General features: G+C 46.2%; 1 protein-coding gene across 2 annotated transcripts in view; it reads right to left on the bottom strand.

Moving 5' to 3' along the window:
* MYLK (myosin light chain kinase) overlaps window positions 1-16,615 on the bottom strand; it is a 440,102-nt gene that overhangs the window by 59,442 nt on the left and 364,045 nt on the right. For both annotated transcript variants that reach the window (XM_060262723.1, XM_060262722.1), the window contains one exon: window positions 9,012-9,215. In XM_060262723.1, the coding sequence (XP_060118706.1) occupies window positions 9,012-9,215 (204 nt within the window). The remainder of the gene's footprint in view (window positions 1-9,011; window positions 9,216-16,615) is intronic.

Genomic DNA, 16,615 nt, shown 5'->3' on the forward strand with positions numbered 1-16,615 from the left:
GAGGAGGAAGGGATTGGATTTATACCATGCCCTTCACTCAGAGTAGTTTACAATCTCCTTTCTCTTCCTCTCCCCACAACAGACACTCTATGAGGTAGGTGGGGCTGAGAGAGCTCTCAGAGAACTGCTCTTGAGAGAACAGCTCTGCAAGAACTGTGGCTGACCCAAGGTCACGCCAGCAACTGCACACCTAGTGTGTGACCAAACGTAGAGGAGCTGAATCTCCCTGCAAAACAGCTGATGCATCATTGTTTGGGAACCTGAGCATTGTGCCATTGCTGGTTGGAGAAAGGACTCTATGAGTATGAAGAAGAAGATATTGGATTTCTATCCCGCCCTCCACTCCGAAGAGTCTCAGAGCGGCTCACAATCTCCTTTCCCTTCCTCCCCCACAACAGACACCCTGTGAGGTAGATGAAGATATTGGATTTATATCCCGCCCTCCACTCCGAAGAGTCTCAGAGCAGCTCACAATCTCCTTTCCCTTCCTCCCCCACAACAGACACCCTGTGAGGTAGATGAAGATATTGGATTTATATCCTGCCCTCCATTCCGAAGAGTCTCAGAGCGGCTCACAATCTCCTTTCCCTTCCTCCCCCACAACAGACACCCTGTGAGGTAGATGAAGATATTGGATTTATATCCCGCCCTCCACTCCGAAGAGTCTCAGAGCGGCTCACAATCTCCTTTCCCTTCCTCCCCCACAACAGACACCCTGTGAGGTGGGTGGGGCTGAGAGGGCTCTCACAGCAGCTGCCCTTTCAAGGCCGGAGTCTCAGAGCAGCTCATAATCTCCTTTACCTTCCTCCCCCGCAACACACACCCTGTGAGGTGGGTGAGGCTGGAGAGGGCTCTCACAGCAGCTGCCGTTTCAAGGACAATCTCTGCCAGAGCTATGGCTGACCCAAGGCCATTCCAGCAGGTGCCAGTGGAGGAGTGGGGAATCAAACCCGGTTCTCCCAGATAAGAGTCCACACACTTAACCACTACACCAAACTGGAAATGAGTGGCCCTGTTTTTTCTAGCCTGTCTCACAAACTTGGCACAATGCACGTAAGTATTGGTAAAATGATCCTCCCCAAGACAGAAAGGGCAGCAGCCATGACCATCTGCTCAGTATTGCAGCCATGGCACTTCTTTAAAAAGGCAGTCCCTTCCATTTGCTACTCCTCAGTCGGGGAGAAGAGAGGGGAGGGGTGTGTGAAGGGATAAGGTGACAAAGAGTGAAAAATGAGGGAAGAAAATTAACTTTTTAAAAAAAAATTAGATGAAGAAGAAAAGTCCAGAAAAAAATAATCCGGGAGGTCAATGTGGAGCAGAAGTGATTGGTCAAAAAGAGAGCATCAAGTGAAGGAGATGAGGGAAAAATCCATCCAACTGGTGTGGCAGTAAAGAAGGAACTGAGTGGGAGATGGAGGTTTCCCTCAGCTCCTGGCATGTACAGTTGATGCCTGCTCCTCAGAGCAGAGAGAAAGCCCGCCAAAAAAAGAGAGCCCGTTTCCTGAGGGGTACAGCTAAGGTGCAGAACTCAGCACAGAAACCACAAAGATCATTTAGATAAACATTGCATGAACTCTTGCACAAGAGCTTGTAGAACAGTACTCGTGACCATCTTTCTTTGGATCCAAATCATGGCCTTAAAAGGTCACAGTTGTTGTTTTTTAAATACTGATTTAAACTTGAAAGCGACATGATGTTAAGGGAATAGTCAAAGCAATCCAGATAACATGGGTCCAAGAACTCGAGTCTTCATTTTTTGCAGCACACCTGTTTTCTTGTTGCATTCTGACTTTGACACCAAGGGCGTTTTCGCACTGACCTTAATCGGCAGCGACGCCCCTCTTCACCGCGCAGGATCTGCGCGGATTTCGCACCAATTGCCGCGGAGCACCCGGAAGAGCCACAAAGTCCCGCGGCTTTTGCGGCACAAATGGAAACCGCCAAAACCCAGTTTCCATTTGCGCCGCAAAAGCCGCAGGACTTTGCGGCTCTTCCGGGTGCTCCGCGGCAATTGGTGCGAAATCCGCGCAGATCCTGCGCGGTGAAGAGGGGCGTCGCTGCCGATTAAGGTCAGTGCGAAAACGCCCCAAGAGTAGAAATATACCCCCCGCCCCCCCCAAAAGAAATATGTGGCAAGTGATGTAGATTCATTCTCAAATGAATTTTAAAAATGAAGCAGAAACCCTGACTTTGAATGATGGAAATTAGAGGGGGGAATTAATGAAATGAATGGTTGCTGTTTGTTCATTCATTGCCTTGCCTTGAAGCCTCTCTTCTCTGGCTTCTCCTGCTCCTACCTTTTCTTTTGTGGACAAATACAAAACAAAAGCAAACACTGCACCTCTATAGATGATGAAGACTGTCTTTTAGTTCTAGGTACCAACTTTACTTTCTCTGGGCTCCTTTTAAAAACGGCCTGAATACATTGTTTAAGGACTGTGAGCTGTATTTTATTCTCTGCTGTGACAAAACTATACCAGAAATGTGTTTCAAGTGCAGACTTTATTATACTGAACTTTTTCCAGGCTTTTAACACACAGAATGAGCAGCTTTGCATATAAAATGTGTTTTAGATAAAACGCTGCATACTCTAAACACAGTTTAACACTTGCCAACATTTAATCTTAATGCCAAATGCAATTTTGCATTTTCAGCACAGTATAAACAATAGAAAAAATGGTCTTTTCAACTTTTATAAACTGCCTAATAGGGATGACTATAACCCTCGCTTATTAAACCAAAATAAAGCCATCTGTACTTTTGACTCTGTTCACAGGAAGTACTCAGTCAAAATAGCTACTGACAGTTCAGCAAGGGTAGCCATGTTAGTCTGTCTGCAGCAGAAGAAAAGAGTAAGAATTTAGTAGCAACTTAAAGACTAACAAAATTTGTGGTAAAATATGAGCCAGTTTGGTGTAGTAGTGAAGTGTGCGGACTCTTATCTGGGAGAATCAGGTTTGATTCCCCACTCCTCCACTTGCAGCTGCTGGAATGGCCTTGGGTCAGCCAGAGCTCTGGCAGAAGTTGTCCTTGAAGGGGCAGCTGCTGAGAGAGCCCTCTCCAGCCCCACCCACCTAACAGGGTGTCTGTTGTGGGGGAGGAAGGTAAAGGAGATTGTGAGCCGCTCTGAGACTCTGTCCTTGAAAGGGCAGCTGCTGTGAAAGCCCTCTCAGCCCCGCCCACCTCACAGGGCGCCTGTTGTGGGGGAGGAAGGTAAAGGAGATTGTAGGCCGGCATGAGACTCTGTCCTTGAAAGGGCAGCTGCTGTGAGAGCCTTCTCAGCCCCACCCACCTCACAGGGTGTTTGTTGTGGGGGAGGGAGATAAAGGAGATTGTGAGTCGCTCTGAGACTCTGTCCTTGAAAGCGCAGCTGCTGTGAAAGCCCTCTCAGCCCCGCCCACCTCACAGGGTGCCTGTTGTGGGGGAGGAAGGTAAAGGAGATTATAGGCCGCTCTGAGACTCTGTCCTTGAAAGGGCAGCTGCTGTGAGAGCCTTCTCAGCCCCACCCACCTCACAGGGTGTCTGTTGTGGGGGGGGGAGGTAAAGGAGATTGTGACTGCTCTGAGACTCTTGAGTGGAGGGCGGAATATAAATCCAATATCTTCTTCTTGAGTCAGTGCTCACTTCTTCAGATATCGCTAGAATGTGAGTCCATCTCTCCTATATATTGGAAAGCGGCATCTGAAATCACGCCACTTTCCAATATATAGGACACAAATGATGCCTCCACGACAACTCTGGATTGCAATCACTGCCAAGTTTTGTCTCTATAAGAGCAACCACTGGTGCTATGGCTGGAAAGGGTACAAAAATACTTGGATGGGAACATTATTCCAATAGTAAAGCAGATTGCCCCACGGCAGTGTCTAAACCACCTAAACGAGGCCACCAATAACAGCACGGAGTTTTCTACATCTGTACCGGAGATCTTCCTAGGTAACCTATCCCTTTTACGACTCATGAAGGGAAGCGAAAAAACAACAAGCCAGATAAATACAAAAACAAGAGGGAAGAACACAGGCATAACACAGAACACAGTTTGCCACCTGGATGTTAAACTGAAGGGAAGAAAGCGGCTTACTTCCTTCAGTTGACAGGCCAAGGTGGAGTGAGAAAGCAGTTCCCGTGTTTCACCTGAATCCAGAGAAGAGTGGGAAAACTCCTTGACCTAGCAATGAGTCTGAGGAAAACTTATAAAGCAAACAGCTGACTCCAGGGCCATTTTATTTTATGGATAAAAAGGGACAGTTATCCATCATCATCAGGAGGACGCTGCATGCCCAGGAGAGAAAAAAGCCTTGTGTATGCCACGTATGCACAAGGCAACATAAGGGCTGAGTTCAGACTGGCATTTTGATCCGTTAGATGGACGGGATGCGGGTGGACCAAAAAAGCGGGACTAAACGCGCGCGTCCACCTCCCATCCCACTCGCACCACAAAAAGCTACCACTTCTGAAGACAGCCCTTGGATGGGTTGGGGGTGAGAGCAGGGTGGGATGTGGACACGCACGTTTGGTCACTCTTTTTGGTCCGCCCACATCCTGGCATCTACTGGCTCAAAATGCTGGTCTGGACCCAGCCAAGGAGAGGTAAAGGAAGACAGAGTAGGCTGGCTGGGCCTGCTCTGAACCTCCTCACATATGTGTTCATTCAAACATGGGTATGCATGTGTGTGTGTGTGTAAAGCGCTATAAAGCTGCAGCTGACTTATGGCCACCCCAGGAAAGGGCTTTCGAGGCAAGTGAGAAGCAGAGGTGGTTTGCCATTTCCTTTCTCAGTAGTCTTCATTGGTTGTCTCCCTTCCAAGTACTGACCTTGCGTAGCTTCTGTTATCTGATGGGATCAGGCTATACCATGCTGCCTTTACTCCTATGGACATGCCTCTCTCTCGGCTTGGCTTCGCGAACGAAGATTTAAGAAGGGTGCAATAGTCCACGTCTGCTGCAGGTTCGCTGGTGGCTGACAAGACCAATGCGGGACAGGCAGGTCCGGCCACAGTGGCTGCAGGGAAAAGTCTGATTTGGGGTTGGTGCTGTAGCAGTGCGATTCTTCCTCAATCTCCTTTTGTCCTCAAGACCAGCTATGCATGCGTTCTCAAAGGAAGAGACAGCCTGGTGGATGGTGTGCCTCCATGCTTTGCGATCTGAGGCTAGGTCAGACCACTGGTGATGGTTGATGCGACAGGTGCCAAGGGATTTCTTCAAGGAGTCCTTGTACCTCTTCTTTGGTGCCCCTCTATTTCGATGGCCGGTGGAGAGTTCGCCATACAGGGCAATCTTGGGAAGGCGGTGGTTTTCCATCCTAGAAATATGCCCTGCCCAGCACAGCTGCATCTTCAGCAGTGCCTCGATACTGGTAACCTCCGCCCGCTTGAGGACTTCAGTGTTGGTCACAAAGTCACTCCAGTGGATGTTGAGGATGGTGCGAAGGCAGCGCTGATGAAAGCGCTCGAGGAGTCGCAGGTGATGACGGTATAAAACCCATGATTCGGAGCCGTAGATGAGGGTTGTCATCACAACCGCTTTGTAAACATTGATCTTTGTACCTTTTTTCAGATGCTTGTTGCTCCACACTGTTTTGTGCAGTCGGCCAAAGGCACGGTTTGCCTTTGCCAGCCTGTTGTCAATCTCCTTGTCGATCTTGGCATCTGAGGAGATGATGCACCCCAGGTAGCTGAACCGCTGGACTGTCTTCAGAACTGATTCACCCACAGTGATGCAGGGAGGGTGATAATCTTCCTGGGGTGCAGGCTGGTGGAGAACTTCTGTCTTCTTCAGACTAACTTCTAGGCCGAATAGCTTGGCAGCCTCTGCAAAGCAGGACGTCATATGCTGCAGAGCTGATACCGAGTGGGAGACGAGTGCAGCATCATCAGCAAACAGTAGCTCTCGGATGAGTTTTTCCATCGTCTTGGAGTGGGCCTTTAGTCGCCTACATGCAAGCAAACTGTACATTTATAGATTTGCCCGATTTATAGCATCATTCCCGCAGAAAAGCATCTAGCCACTAGTAGATCTTAGGTCTGCTCATTCTCCATCTCAGTCTGCATTTCCATATCCCAACAGTGTGAGATTATTAGTTGCTTGCAGTCTCAGTGTAAAGCGTGCAGTATCCTTTTAGTAGCTCATCACTCTTTTAACTGTAGTCCAATCCTTTGTGGTGGGTATGCTAAGCCTTCTGGATAATATACTTACAGATGTTGTGATGTCTGGTCTTGTCATTGCTTAGTAAAGAAGTTTGCCTATGGCAGGTCTGCAGTTATCGTTGTCCAGCAGTGGTTCATCAGGTACCATTTCTTTGTAGAAGCCTGATTCTATTGGTACGGACATTAGATTAACACCTGCCAGGCCCAGGCTCTGCAATAGTCCCAGTAACCTCTGCTTTTGACTCAGAAAGTAACTCCCACCTGGTTCCCATTCAAATTGAATTCCCAAGTAAAAGTTAGCATTGCCTAGATGTTCTTCTACTTCTACTTCCTTGTTTAGTTGGGATATAATCTCAGCACAGTCATTTTGATTGTCAACATGGGTCAGAATAAATGTCCATCTTCCATCTTTGTGTCTACTATAAGACAAAAGCCATCTTTGCCTTGTTTGAAACCCTGATTGAACAGCATCTTGGTCAGCTTGTCCTACCACACTTTCACAGCTTGTTTAAATCCATAAAGCCCCATTTGAAATTTACAGCCGAGATGTTTATTCTTTTCGTCTGTAAACCCTGACGGCTGCTTCATGTATAATTCTTCCTCTATTTCACCATGTAAAAAGTCAGTCTTAATGTCTAAGTGTTCTGTCATAATCTGACCCATGAATTTCAGAGAATTCTTCTGTCACTAGTCTGGCTTTCTTGTTTCCAGTGTCACATGACGCATCTTGCTTAGCCTTAAAGACCAATTTACACCCAATGGCATTCTCACGCTTAGGTCATTCAGTGAGAGTTCACACATTGTTCTTCTGCAGTGAAACCATTTCTTCTTGAGCTGCTTTCCTCCACTTGCTTGCTTTTGGTTCAGGCATGCACTGTAATTCAGCCCATGATGCTGATTTGTCCTTGTGAGGTAGGTTAGTTTATTAGCTATAACTCCCTTGTGGGCCAGTGATGAGTTTCTGAGGTCCAAGATTTCATCTGCCTCCACAGTGGCCTCCGGCTGACTGCTGGATCAGGAACTTCCACCTTCACCTCCTCTTCTGGTTGACCATCTGGTTGTGCCTGCATAGTGACTGCATCCATTGGCTCTGGGTGATACACCAGCAGCGGATCGTTGTTGTCGCCATCTCCCTCTGGACGGTCATCTATCAAAGCAGTCTGGTTGTTCCTTGATGGCTCATCAAATTGCAGCACTCAGACCGATTCCCCAGTAGCCTTATGCCTCTCTCACTCTCCTCTCCTCTGTGGGGCTTCCGTTGGATTTCACACTATCTGCCCCGGAGCAGCAATTCGCTCTGCCTCTTTCATGCAGCAAACGAGATCCTATAAAAACCAGTTTCTGTTTGCCGCGCAAAAAAGGTGAAGCTAGTTGCAACCCCGGGGCAGAGAGTGTGAAATCCGACGGAAGCCCCGTGGAGAAGAGGAGCATGAGAGTGGCAGAAGGCTAGTGGGAAATCAGTCTCAGTTTGTAGTAATTTGGATAGGATTTGGGTCAAGAATTCTGTATATCTTGTGACATATAATTTTTTTTTCTGGAGAACAGCCTACAAAGCTGCCTTCTTCAGCTCTGGGCTCTACTCTGGATCTTTTTTCTTTTGGTATATGAGCAGAGACCTTTGATGCAAATACCCTGATCTGTTCTATGCTTGGCTTTCCATTATGCCATAACTCATAAGAGGTTTTCTCTGTGGCTTTGGTTGGCAGTCTGTTTTGCAAGTAAACTGTAGTCAATGCAGCTTCTCCCCAGTGCATGTAGGGAAGGCCTAAATCGATCAGCATGTCCTAAATCAGGGGTCCTCAAACTACGGCCCGCAGGCCAGATGCGGCCCGCTGAGGACATTTATGCGGCCCGCTGGGTTATGGCAAAATCAGACCGGAAGTGATGTTCGACCTAAACTCGCGTTAGCAATGCACACTTCCGGCACTGGGCTGAGGCGGCGGAGACAGAGTGTGAGGTGATACCGAGGTGAGGTGAGTTCCCAGGCCGGGGTGTGTGGTGTGGGGAAGGGAGAGAGATGCAGAAGACGGAGAACTGACGGCCCGCGGCCTTGTACAGTCCGGCCCTCCAACAGTCTGAGGGACAGTGAACTGGCCCCCTATTTAAAAAGTTTGAGGACCCTTGTCCTAAATCAATCACCATGTCCATTATACAGCATTCTTGTGCTCAGCAACCACATTCTGTTCTGGTGTGTGGGGTACCGTAAGTCTGTGATGGATTACCTTAGAAATGCCTGTACAGATCTAGACTGGTACTCATCACCACTATCAGACTGGATGGCTTGGGGTTGGATGGCATAAGGCTAGTGAAGCCTCTCAGCTTCTACTCAGCTTGCAATTTTCCCTTCAGCAAATAATACACAGGAATTTTCCAACTCAGAGTTGGCACCCCTATTTTGAACACAGACTCAGATTTATTTATCTATGCAGAAAATGTATATGGCACAACTCTACAGACTAGCTTAAAGGGGTCTCGCAAAGTAAAAATAAATACAATACAATAAAATCTTAGGAACTATAACTTATCTGCCTACAGTCCAAATCAGCCAGGCCTAAAAGACCACCAGAACCCAATGTCACTTGCTAAATGAGAACCCAAAGCAGCCATAAAGCTGGTAAAGAAGCCATACTCAGTTCTTGGCCGATGATCTATCGCCGATAAGTTTAGCAAAAGACTCAAAGAGAATGTGAATAAAAGCGGACTGTTTGAACATATCAAGCATACAGAATGCAATACCTGAATTTAAAAGAATATCCCATCTGTAAAGTAGAATTTTCATTTGTTAGAGAACCAGGAGGCCTTTACAGTGTAACGGAAATATAAATGTACCAATATTTTTCCTTCTACTGTCTGGTTTATACTTACAGTTCCAAGACCATGACAATGTTAGCTTTCTCTTCAAAGGCATCTACACACTGGACGAGTTTGGGATGATGCAGGCAATTCATGATGCTGATCTCTTGCCTTATGTTTTCTTTATCCTTAGCGGAATACGCTTTAAAAAATTTCCCTGCCCAAACTTTTCTGGTTTTCTTCTCAACAAGCCTGAAGACTTGTCCAAATTTTCCACTGTAAAATACAGAATCGTTTCCATTAAATGGTCTCAAAACTCTGAGATCAGCATGCCACACTTATTGCATATGCTTTTTCATGCTTTTAATTGATTAATTTGAATCCTGTAGCCATATGACTGAAACTTGGCTTAAAACGTGGCTGTTTCTGAAACTGATGTCATCATACAACCGAACTACAGCACTGCACACTAAGGAAACAGGTCTTGATGAAAATCTTGATTGACTACCTGCACTACAGCACATATGGAAGGACTCTTTAGCAGCTCAGGACAGAATAAAACATGATTAAGAAAACAGATCTGCAACATGTGGTATATGAATTGATGTGGTAGATCAACATGTAGTAGATTAACCAACTAAAATGTTCATTCAATTAAAAAGATGCCCCCAAAGAATTAGGTACCAGATTTAAAAAATCTGATGCGACGCATCCCCTTCTCTCAAGTATTAGAGAGACGATCTCTAGCTGACGCCTGGTATAACACGAACATGCGATCATCTACTAACAACCAATCATTTTTGCCACTGCAAATCATTCAGTCCATCAAGTAGAGCTCACATTAATTCATTAAACAGATTTCTTGAATGGATAAATAATGTCATAGGAAGACTAATGTGCTCATATTGACTCTGGTGAAATTCTGTGGACAATCAAGCGATCTTTAACAAGTAAACCATAATTGCAAAGAAAATTATCTGAGGATATTAGTTACTACCGTAGGTAGTAACTAAAAGCCGGTTTGGTGTAGTGGTTAAGTGTGCGGACTCTTATCTAGGAGAACCGGGTTTGATTCCCCACTCTTCCACTTGCACCTGCTAGCATGGCCTTGGGTCAGCCATAGCTCTGGCAGAGGTTGTCCTTGAAAAGGCAGCTGCTGTGAGAGCCCTCTCCAGCCCCACCCACCTCACAGGGTGTTTGTTGTGGGGGAGGAAGGTAAAGGAGATTGTGAGCCGCTCTGAGACTCTTCGGAGTGGCAGGCGGGATATAAATCCAATATCTTCTTCTTCTTCTTCTTCTTCTTCTTCTTCTTCTTCTTCTTCTTCTTCTTCTTCTTCTTCTTCAAATTATTCTCACCTTCAGTGGGATTGTAACCATTTTTTCTACTGTATCTTAAGAATTAAGTATGTATATCTGACCATGGGTCAATATATTACTGTAATGGATCTGTGTCTTTGTAAAGGACACAGACTGGCATTACTCCTCTGGTAAAACGCTGCTTCTTCAAGGAGGCAGAGAAGTTACTCCTGATAGACAAATCTTCTGAAGGATCTTATGAAAGATAACAGGACGTAATGCATTTGACTGCAACACAAGGATGAAGTGGCATCATCTATATCCTTGGCAATTACCTTGGCAGGCAAGATGCATAAATAGAGCCCAGGATATGCAGTTTGCAAATGATCTTTCCAAAGAGGCTGCCGGGTCCACCCAGTCACCAATATGGGGGTAGAGTGGCCAGATCCAGGTTGGGAAACTCCTGAAGGTTTGGGGATGGAGAATCAGGAGGACAGGGACCTCAGTGGGGTACAATGCCATAGAGTCAATCCTCCAAAACATCAATTTCCTCTAGGGGAACTGACCTCTCTAGTTTGGAGATGAGCTGTAATTCCAGGGGATCCCAAGGTCCCACCTGGAGGGTGGCATCCCTATTCCTATAATAATAATAAAATTTTATTTATACCCCGCCCTCCCCGCCGAGGCAGGTATTCCTAAACAATACCATTAGTGTGCTTTGGGGATTACAAATACTGCCAGTTGGGACCCTTTGATTTTAGACAAGTTAGAAGGTTTAATAGAAGACAAGCCATGAATCCTACAGAAATAACTGAAATACCTGTCTATAAACAGTAACTATATTTTACCATCTAATAGAGTGAGAATCTTGTAAGGAAACTATGGAAGGCTCACTAGCTGTGAGCAACTGAGGAAGAGGTTTATACCCTATCCTTCACTTGGAGTCAGAGTGGTTTAAAATCTCCTTCCCTTCCTCTCCCTGCAAACAGACACCTTGTGAGGAGGGACGGTGGCTCAGTGGTAGAGCATCTGCTTGGGAAGCAGAAGGTCCCAGGTTCAATCCCTGGCATCTCCAAAAAAGGGTCCAGGCAAATAGGTGTGAAGAACCTCAGCTTGAGACCCTGGAGAGCAGGGGAGGGACGGTGGCTCAGTGGCAGAGCATCTGCTTGGGAAGCAGAAGGTCCCAGGTTCAATCCCTGGCATCTCCAAAAAAGGGTCCAGGCAAATAGGTGTGAAAAGCTTGAGACCCTGGAGAGCCGCTGCCAGTCTGAGAAAACAAGACTGACTTTGATGGACCTTTGAGGGTCTGATTCAGTAGAAGGCAGCTTCAGATGTTCATTGCAGGTAGAGAACTCTGAGAGTACTGTGACTCCACTTTATGTGGAGGAGTGGGGAATCCAACCTGGCTCTCCAGGCCAGAGTCCAGCACTCTTAATCACGACAGCATACTGGCTTGGGTGAGGAGCTGATCAAATCATGGCCTAGCAGAGACCAGACGACCAGAGAGATCACAACTACAATAACACAGATCCACCCCAAACAAAATCAAGAATACTTCTTCAGCAGGTGGGGAAAGCTTGCAAGAGAAGACCCCATACTAGAAGAGAGCTGCATAACTTGAACAGGAGGCGAGATAAAATTGTGCAGGATACTTTGCCCATGGATTGAAGAATTTCCCGCACTCGTTCTCTAGACAACAATCTGGGATAAGGTTAGTATTTTAAATGCCACATGTCTGCTAGTAAACCAGCTCACCATAAATCACTGTTCTGGAACATTTACCAGAGGTGCTTCTGAATACAGTCGGCCATATGCTGTTTGCAACACCATCTGATGGAAAAAACAGCCGCTCAGCTGAGCTGAGAGTGCTGTTCCAGCATCCAATTAACTTACAGGAGGAGGGATGGAATGCTGGAAGGAAGACAGGAGAGTTGAGTTCTGCCTCAGGGAGAGACAGAGCGAAAGCTCAGGTTTGGCTCAGAAAAAAGCAGAGTTAAAGGTAAAGGTAGCTCTGATTATTTGTATAACAGAGTAGGAAAGGAAAGGTCCCCTGTGCAAGCACCAGTCGTTTCTGACTCTGGAGTGACGTTGCTTTCACAACGTTTTCACGGCAGACTTTTTTTATGGGGTGGTTTGTCATTGCCTTCCCCAGTCTTTTACACTTCCCCCCCAGCAAGCTGGGTACTCATTTTACCGACCTCGGAAGGATGGAAGGCTGAGTCAACCTTGGGCCGGCTAACTGAATCCAGCTTCTGCCGGAATCGAACTCAGGTCATGAGCAGAGTTCAGATCACAGTACTGCAGTACTGCTGCTTTGCCACTCTGCGCCACGGGGTCACTTTGGCAGAATAGTTTAGATCTAACTCTTGAAGAGAATAGAGTAGCCAACTGTTAGGCCTGTCTCTGGGTGGGCAGACTTCATATCGTTTAGTCTGACTCTTGTAAAAGGGCAGGCTGGTGGAGTGAAATCCTGTGGGTGTGAGATGATCCAATCTAGTGGCTAGTCAGTCAGTCAGTCAGTCAGAGTATATTGCAATATAAGATACACACACACACACACACACACACACAAACAGTTGGTTTCTAAAATTACAACTTTCTGTCTATCACATTTCTACACACACCATTCAGCAGCTTTCTTGATAGTAACTCTAGTTTTCCTTGCAGCAAAAGCAGACCAAGCCATCCTGTAAGAATTAGAAGGGCCAGCATCTGAAAACAAAACAACCTAGTTTGTCAAAATCAAGGGTAAACTGTGTGTTAGCTAAAATTTGATTAAGGAATTTGTTTCTGGGTCCCACATACATTGGGCAAACTAAGACAAAGTGTACAAGATCTTCCAGTGAGCTTCCACACAGACATGCTGATCATTTCTGTGTGGAAGCTCACTGGAAGATCTAAAAAATGGAATTTTAAGATATCGTCCCATAAGCAGCTCAGTTGGTATGGTCTGAAAATGTAGCAATGTGATTGCCATTCTGATATTATATGATGGGATGTAGACCAAATAAGAAACTCAATAGTGGTCTTTTAAAATGGTTGAGTACCCTGGGGCATATTTTTTGCTGGTTGATTAAAGATTTGTAAGTTATGATATCCTCTTATATAACCAATTCCTGCAGGTTCACATTATTCCCCAAAGACTGAAGTAAATAATCCGGGATAGTATATCTGGAGAAAATGTTATTTAAAAAAAAAACGGAGTGGGCTTTGTCATGTTTTGCAACAAGTAAAAACTAGAGTGGATGAGAACCTATTTTTATTAATTGATTTTTCTTCCATGATTTTAGAATTGCAGAATGGGCGCCGGCCCTCATTGAAGGAAGGTCAAGCTTGGCCCACATCAGAGCTGCTGGTGTCCCTTTTGGTAATGTTAATATGTGTCTCAGATTTTGAATTGTTTCTAGTCTGGTGAGTATTTGTTCTTGCCAGCCCCACACTTCAGTACTGTATAGTAAATGGGAAATGACTTTACTAACGAAAAGTTTTAAAGCCTATGGCATCTCTGGTATAATAAAATCTAATTATTGTTCCAAGTTAAAAAAAAAAAAGACATCTAAGCATATGAGGCTCACTCAGTAGTAGCAATGATCCAACTTCAGTTGAACAAATAATTGTGTTTAGAGCCAGTATAACATAAGAGAAGCCATGTTGGATCAGGCCAACGGCCCATCAAGTCCAACCCTCTGTGTCACACAGTGGCAAAAAATGTTATATACACACATACACTGTGGCTAATAGCCACTGATGGACCTGTGCTCCATATTTTTATCTAAACCCCTCTTGAAGGTGGCTATACTTGTGGCTGCCACCACCTCCTGTGGCAGTGAATTCCACATGTTAATCACCCTTTGGGTGAAGAAGTACTTCCTTTTATCCGTTTTAACCTGTCTGCTCAGCAATTTCATCGAATGCCCACGAGTTCTTGTATTGTGAGAAAGGGAGAAAAGTACTTCTTTCTCTACTTTCTCCATTCCATGCATTATCTTGTAAACCTCTATCATGTCACCCCGCAGTCGACGTTTCTCCAAGCTAAAGAGTCCCAAGCGTTTCAACCTTTCTTCATAGGGAAAGTGCTCCAGCCCTTTAATCATTCTAGTTGCCCTTCTCTGCACCTTCTCTAATGCTATAATATCCTTTTTGAGGTGCGGCGACCAGAACTGCACACAGTACTCCAAATGAGACCGCACCATCGATTTATACAGGGGCATTATGATACTGGCTGATTTGTTTTCAATTCCCTTCCTAATAATTCCCAGCATGGCGTTGGCCTTTTTTATTGCAAACGCACACTGTCTTGACACTTTCAGTGAGTTATCTATCATGACCCCAAGATCTCTCTCTTGGTCAGTCTCTGCCAGTTCACACCCCATCAACTTGTATTTGTAGCTGGGATTCTTAGCCCCAATGTGCAAATACAAGTTGATGGGGTGTGAACTGGCAGAGACTGACCAAGAGAGAGATCTTGGGGTCATGATAGATAACTCACTGAAAGTGTCAAGACAGAACCTGCTTAAAAAAAAGGTCCATGTTAAGCAATTATGAAATGAATTGGCACAGGAAGTATCTGGAAAAAAAGAATCCTGTTTTTGGGAGTTGGTTACATCTGGCTTAGGAAGTGTCAAGAGTTATCCCCTCTGTATCCCTCTTGCCATGGTTTTGCTGTAACAGTACTATTTGGCTTGAATGCATTCCTGCTTAACTCATCTTGCTTTCTGAATGCTTATCTGAGGAACTTATTATTGAAGCTGTTTCTACCGACCAAGGTCAGCTGCTAACGAAGTACAGATAACCACCTGGACTCCAAGACTTGGGGGGAGTGGGTACCGCCCAAAGCTGCTGTTGCTATGCCGCGCTTTGCGCTTGAATTGTAACGGTTAGGGCGAGGGGTTAAATAGAGAGGCATTGGGCTGCGGGTCCACGAAGCAAAATTCGATGGGGATCCTGCAAAGCTGGGGTATTTCATGGTGTTGGTGAGAGGCCACCTCAGCATGTGGGCGTGCAACTTTCCGATGGAGGCGTTGAAAGTGGTCTACATCAAGGGCTGCTTAGAGGAAGTGGCAGTGGACTGGTTATGACTTTATTCGAGGCCTGCTCCCCTTCTCTGAATTCTGCTAGAGAAGAAGAAGAAGATATTGGATTTATATCCCGCCCTCCACTCCAAAGAGTCTCAGAGCGGCTCACAATCTCCTTTACCTTCCTTCCCCCTCACAACAGACACCCTGTGAGGTAGACGAAGATATTGGATTTATATCCCGCCCTCCACTCCGAAGAGTCTCAGAGCGGCTCACAATCTCCTTTACCTTCCTCCCCCACAACAGACACCCTGTGAGGTAGATGAAGATATTGGATTTATATCCCGCCCTCCACTCCGAAGAGTCTCAGAGCGGCTCACAATCTCCTTTACCTTCCTCCCCCACAACAGACACCCTGTGAGGTAGATGAAGATATTGGATTTATATCCCGCTCTCCACTCCAAAGAGTCTCAGAGCAGCTCACAATCTCCTTTACCTTCCTCCCCCACAACAGACACCCTGTGAGGTGGGTGGGGCTGAGAGGACTCTCACAGCAGCTGCCCTTTCAAGGACAACCTCTGCCAGAGCTATGGCTGACCCAAGGCCATGCCAGCAGGTGCAAGTGGAGGAATGGGGAATCAAACCCGGTTCTCCCAGATAAGAGTCCACGCACTTAACCACTACACCAAACTGGCTAGAGAGCTACTCAGGGCTCTGCGGCACCACTTCGAAGACCCCCTGCAAGAAACTAATGCGATATCGGCACTGCAAGACCTATGGCAGGGCTCGAATGTGAGGGAAGACACCAGTGAGTTCCACCTCTGAAATGCGAAAGTGCACCGGTGGGACGATGGAGTCCGGATCGAACAGTTCAAGAGAGGCCTCAACTCCAACATCTTTGGAGAGGCCCTCAAAGCAGGAGATCCTCAGTCACTAGTTGATAGGATCCAGTTAGTTTGTGAAGTTGAAGACCGCCACAAGATCATAGCCCTCCACTGCAAGCAGCAAGGGGGAGGAGCGTCCCAAGACTCAAAAGAGAAGATCCCGAAACCCATCTTGGCCAGACAGCCCCAGTGTCAGACTATGCTTCATTGAAGTCACTTTGCTTTATGATTGTATTTAATCCCTGCTTACTAATGTCATTACTCAATAAAATTCTATGCTACTAACACATGTGCCCTGCAAGGAAAAGAGGAGGGGTGGGAATGGAAGCTGCCAAGACTCCAAAGGCCAGTAAGGCCTTTGAAGTGCAGAGCGCTCAGCTAGCCTCGCTGGCGCTTCCCGAGCAAAGCAAGGACATCACCAAGGGGGGGGGGGGAATGTAACCATCACCGGTAAAAGATAAGCAGGCGTGTGAAAGTGTTA

The sequence above is a fragment of the Heteronotia binoei genome, chromosome 21 (assembly GCF_032191835.1).
Source record: "Heteronotia binoei isolate CCM8104 ecotype False Entrance Well chromosome 21, APGP_CSIRO_Hbin_v1, whole genome shotgun sequence".
NCBI lineage: Eukaryota > Metazoa > Chordata > Lepidosauria > Squamata > Gekkonidae > Heteronotia > Heteronotia binoei.